This window comes from Alosa pseudoharengus, unplaced genomic scaffold (assembly GCF_046254945.1).
Source record: "Alosa pseudoharengus isolate Yale_2024_CS ecotype anadromous, Long Island Sound unplaced genomic scaffold, YU_APseudo_1.1 YU_APseudo_1.1_scf_24, whole genome shotgun sequence".
Taxonomy (NCBI): Eukaryota; Metazoa; Chordata; class Actinopteri; order Clupeiformes; family Clupeidae; genus Alosa; species Alosa pseudoharengus.
The window spans coordinates 9,077,353-9,082,814 of NW_027468689.1; the positions used below are offsets into that span (position 1 = coordinate 9,077,353).

The following is a 5,462-nucleotide window of genomic DNA, read 5'->3' on the forward strand; positions in this document are numbered from 1 at the left end:
AGTGAAATAAAATGAAGAATGGAATAAAACTTAAATGTCACCATCACTGTGGGTGAATTTACAAATTCAAAGGCCATCTAAACTTACCATAGGCTACTTACAAGTGTGGCACTCAGTGCCATGGTCACTCACAAAAACAGGTAGGCCTACATCATTTATGTGATAGTAACTCCCATCAACCATATTCCACACACACATCTTATCACAGTCGTTAACACTTCAGCAGTTCCTCACAACATCTATCTGATTGATTGAAGCACATGACAGGAAGTAAAAAGGTATGACCTTCTAAATGAATGGGCTAGAGATCCCATTTTAAAGCAGACCATGTTTGAAAGATGTTGAACGTTAGGTCTATGGCTTATAATGATAAAGAGGCAAAGAAACGATGGCAGAGTTTATAAAAATACAAAACAAAGTATACTGACATTTTGTTTGAGCACACTCAAATTGTTTAGAAAAATGTGAGGTGATTGTGAACTAATTCCCAAATAGACTGTTGTATACCCCATTTCTTCTCTTAATATTAATGAACATAAAGGTGTGAGGTGATTGAATAATGTATGTGAGATGAGGCCTCTTTCAGTTAAGATAAGCTAAGTAAGCTAATATAATCCACTATGCTAATATACTTCCTGTTCCAAGCATGAATACTGAACACTCTGACATTTTCTATCAGAATATACACATACAACAGAAACTTGGTATAAGGCTTAAAGATTTAGCACTTAGCAGTAGATTGTATTCTCAAGGGGACACCTAGTATCAGACAGAACAACCACCTCAAGTGACTTTGACCTCATAAGCTGAACCATAGAACCATAGGCAAAAAACTTTCAAACTTTATACTAGTGGACAAAATAGCAGAATAATAAAAGACTTCCAGATGTTCTCCAGTTTACAGATCTTTGCTGTACCATAAGCTACTAGCATGAGCAATCAATCGTGTCACAGGTGTCAAGAAGATGCATGGTTTTGCACTACATGAAACCATGTGTATACAATATAGTTTGTATGTGTGTGTCAGCTTGCATCTGTGTGTCACTTACCTTGACAGCAGCAGCCACTGAAAAAATCACAGTCAAAAGCAGCACAGTGAGTTGGAGAAGTCCACAGAAATCACCCATCCTAATGGCGGCCCGCTTTCACTCGCACAGCGCACTCCTCCAGGCCCAGGTCTCAGTCACCCTCTCTGTCCAGCTCTGTTCCCTCACCTCTGGGGCTCTCCTCTCTTCTCTCTCTTTCTAAGGCCTGTCACTGGACTGTGACTTCCTGGCCCCTTCCGGCCTTTTCAACAGCCCACCACCAACCCCACCACCACCACCACTGCCACCCTGGTCTGGCAGCCCTCCTTCTTCCTCCCCATCTTCCTGTTACTGGGATGACCAGAGGGAGAGCGCCAGTCCCGTAATGCTGGCATTCTCAGCAAAAAAACGAAAGGAAAGGAAAGGAAAGGGGCCTGCGTGCGCCCAGTGGATCATGGGTTGGGGGTCGGGAGAAGGGGGCAGTGGGGGTGGGTGGTGGTGTTGGGAAGTTTGAAGTCCCTTGCTGATGTAGACAGATGAAAGTTGGTCACATAACATGTGTGTGTGTGTGTGTCCAGTTTTTATGTTGTAGGGGTAATGGGGACATAGCAAAGAGAATAGAAGGATTTCCTGGGCTGTAAATAAGCCGGGATGCGCACTGTCCCCCCTCCTCCTCCACACACACACACCCACACACACACACATACACACACATGCACACACACACATGCACACAGACTCACACACACTTCCTACTGAATTTTGTCCTGTCATGGCTTTCACATCCAGAACTTTCCAAGAAGAGAGTTGTTGTCACTGGAGTACAATAGTGAGCCCTTATGAGTTTCTCCTGAAACAAGTTCAAATATATCTGACATAAATATATACTAAATATTATACATAAATAAAACTACACACCTAATCATGATTTTGAATGAGAAATGGCACCACAATAAAAGTCTTAATATTGGTCCTTACAACAGCATGAAAATGTGTGTTATGTTATACTTTTAGTCTGTTTTTATGAGGCTTTCTGAGACAACTTACAATCTTTATTCACACAGTGCCTGAAATAACTGGTTAAATATAATCAATAATGACATAATATTTGGCTAGACACTTGGCATGAATATCCATACCAGCTATTACGGAGTTAAAAAAACCAGCCCTACCTTTGTTTACACCACTTCTGAGGTAGAAAGGTAAAAATGTACAATGGCGCAACCTGTGAACACGTCATAATGTGAAACCGGCCTTCTAGATACTGTATATAAAATGTGATGTGTAACACAAATATGTGTTTAAATGGAAATATGACTGTGGTTTAAGGACAAATAAGTAAAGAAAATGTATATTTACTTCACTAAAAGATATAGATGAAGGTCAAAAGTTTTAAGATCAACACAAATATATATAATAAGACTTTTAGTTCAAACGCAACACAATTTTTTTAAAGGAATTCCTCCTCTAAATATGTGGTTTGTCCTGCGTAGTAAAGGAGTGTATTTACATGTTTTAAGTACTGACTCACTAGGACTTAAGAAACTTGTTCAACCTGTAAGACAAAGTTGTTATGCTGTTATATACACATTGGTGAGCTGTTGGACACTTCCTTTTTGGTTTTCCGGAGTCTAGTTATGATCAACAAATGTTTCAAAGGTGTCTTCATAGGAGTAAATATCCTTTTGGCTGTAAGTGTGGTTAACAAATGTACAAGTGTGTGTTTGTTTTTAGTACATTAATACGTATTTGGGTATTTGTGCTATTCTGATTAGTCAGACATTGAATAGAGCTGTAGTTCTAGTTATGTAGTGTTTGTGGTGTGGAGTTTAAAGATGACTGCAGCCTACACACACTTTTTTACTACTCTTTTAATGACTATTCTGTGTATGATTAATGTGGAAAAGCTCTTACAGCATAGCATAGTGACAACTCTTCTTGCGGTAGTTTGTATATTTACATGACTGCATGGGTAAATTCTATGTGTGTAAACAAATGTTGAAGCTTGATATAGTATATTGCCGTATATATATTGATATATAGTTGATATAATGATATAATGTTGATATAATGTTTCACTGTATGGGGATGGTATACTGATGGTTTATTTTTTTCCTTGTAGATTGCAGGTGTGCTGTTCATAGCCTCAGCTTCCTTACTTCACTTTTTCTTGCAAGCTGTGAGTGAGATCCATATCCCTCTCCACTAATCTTTATTCTTAACTACACAATTTACAAAAAGCCTTGACAAAGATCCTTTAGAACATTTTAGAACAGCTTTATCAACCGTCTCTGGCCTTGACTTTCTATTTGGCAACAATCTTTATAATGGAATGATGACTTGTAATGACCAAGCATGTTTAAACTCAACAGCAAGACGTGGACATCTCTTTGGTTGGGGAAGTCCTCTTGTTCTTGGGTGGAGGTACGCTGGTGGTGAATGGCCTTGGCATCTACGGTGCCAGCAAACACAAGATATGGCCTCTTACAGCAGTAAGAACACCTTCCCTCCATACCTATGGATTTCTGAATTTAAAGTCACACAATGTAGAGATTTTCAACTTTTTCCAATGTACTGGGTACCCATTTAGTGCTAATTCATTGAGAACTGACTAAATTGGACATGTTTCTGGTCGGAACACAAAGCAACACCAGACATTCTGGGCATGAATCAAACATCAGTTTTCTATTATTATTAAGTCTGCATATCATCAAATGTGGTGGGGTGTGACTGTTTAATAATAAGTCTAATTCAAGACTTTTGTAAAAACACAGTCTATTGTCTACTGCTAGAGTGACGCCAATAGCCAGAACCAAATTCCTTGCATGTGTGAACACTCTTCGCAGTTAAGCGCTGATTCTGATAATGAAGAAACTTATTAACAAAAGTCATATAATTCAATAGCCATACCTCAAGTTTCTAATTTTCTGAGAGATTAACAAAAATATACACTGATGCCACCTCTCCTTGTTATAGTACATTACAGCAACTTTGATTGGCATGATCGTGTTTCTGATGCTTGGGGCACAGACTGTCAAACTCAGGCCTGTGGTAAGTATATACATTATCATTCCAGTATGTTGAATATCAACATTAGAAACATTTCACAGTGAGAAGACTCTGCAATTCCACTGAAAATGCATAATGATATACCCAAAAAGAATGATGGTGTTCATTCCATTGTTCATGCAGAAAAACACACTTTTAAATAATATGGTGCAGCTTAGTGCAGTGTAATTAGGCTGTACTTTCTTATGATGTGCGCACAAGAAGCGCTAGCATCATTGCAGTGTTTGTGTGGAAAAGAGCCTGCAGCCCCTTCTGACAGTCCATGGGCCCATGCCCAAATAATCACTTATCGGTAACACTCGGTACAAAGTAGATTTCTCACAAAGCAGTTCTGCTTATTTACCCAAGGGTCAGAGGGTTTTATAAGAAGCAGAACGGCAAATTAAGTATGTGATCATTTGGGTCTAAACCCTGTAGCTCATAGCTCACGTCATCAAGTGGATAACAAGCATGCTGGTACTCTACCAAGCCATTTGCTTCATTATTTGCTAAATATACATTTAAACTGTAAACATAGTCTAAATGTAGAAAAACAATGCTTAATACAATATGAATCTTTTCATAGATATTGAAATACATTGAGCACTATGTGAAGTCAGAGGATGCCAGAAAGAAAATTGTAACAGGGTTAGATACTGGATTGGGAGCCATATTTGGATTGGCTGGCCTGGAGGTAAGAAATAGTAACCTTTGTCACAGCAAAGTTGACAGTGGTAGTACTTATGTAAAGAAATAACATATCTAATAAAATGCATATTGTATATAATTTAAATACGTTTAAATTACTAGATTAAAAAGTGGTAATTCATTGCATAGTACTTAAAAAAAAAAGAATAATTATTCAAAAAAATTTAAAGTGTGAGGACACAGGATACCGTATGATGAATTCCCAAATATTCCTTTCAGGTGCTTGTGATCATCCTGGCATCAGTGCTCATCCACCAACTACAGAGGCATCAGGCTGCAATGCCAGATCCCACCAGAAAGGGCGCTAAGCCTCCAGCCTACTCTGAGCTTTGCCAAATGACAGACACCATTAGCATAGAGCAGCTCTCAGGAGACTCTCCCAAATTAATTGAAAGCTCATAACACAGATCTGTTCTCTAGAGGAAAGACTGAAGACTGTTTTTTAAAATTGTTAAATTAAATGTTTTTTTTTTTCAATTAATTTAAATATTTATATTATTGTATAATATTAAATTGTCACTGTAATATATTGTAATATATCATTGCTGTATGGAGCTGAAGAGTTGAAGATGTCAAGCTTGGAAAATATAATTCCTAGAGGCTGATTATTAAACAGCTTCACACGATGCACTATCAGCATGTCTTTTTGCAAGTGTAATGGATACAGACTATGGAACACTT

General features: G+C 38.1%; 1 protein-coding gene across 1 annotated transcript in view; it reads right to left on the reverse strand.

Moving 5' to 3' along the window:
• Positions 1 to 1,212, reverse strand: part of stab2 (stabilin 2) — a 42,017-nt gene extending 40,805 nt beyond the window's left edge. The window contains exon 1 of the mRNA XM_076303061.1: positions 1,050 to 1,212. Within this exon, the coding sequence (XP_076159176.1) occupies positions 1,050 to 1,127 (78 nt within the window). The 5' untranslated portion in view covers positions 1,128 to 1,212. The remainder of the gene's footprint in view (positions 1 to 1,049) is intronic.
• Positions 1,213 to 5,462: the final 4,250 nt, after the last annotated feature.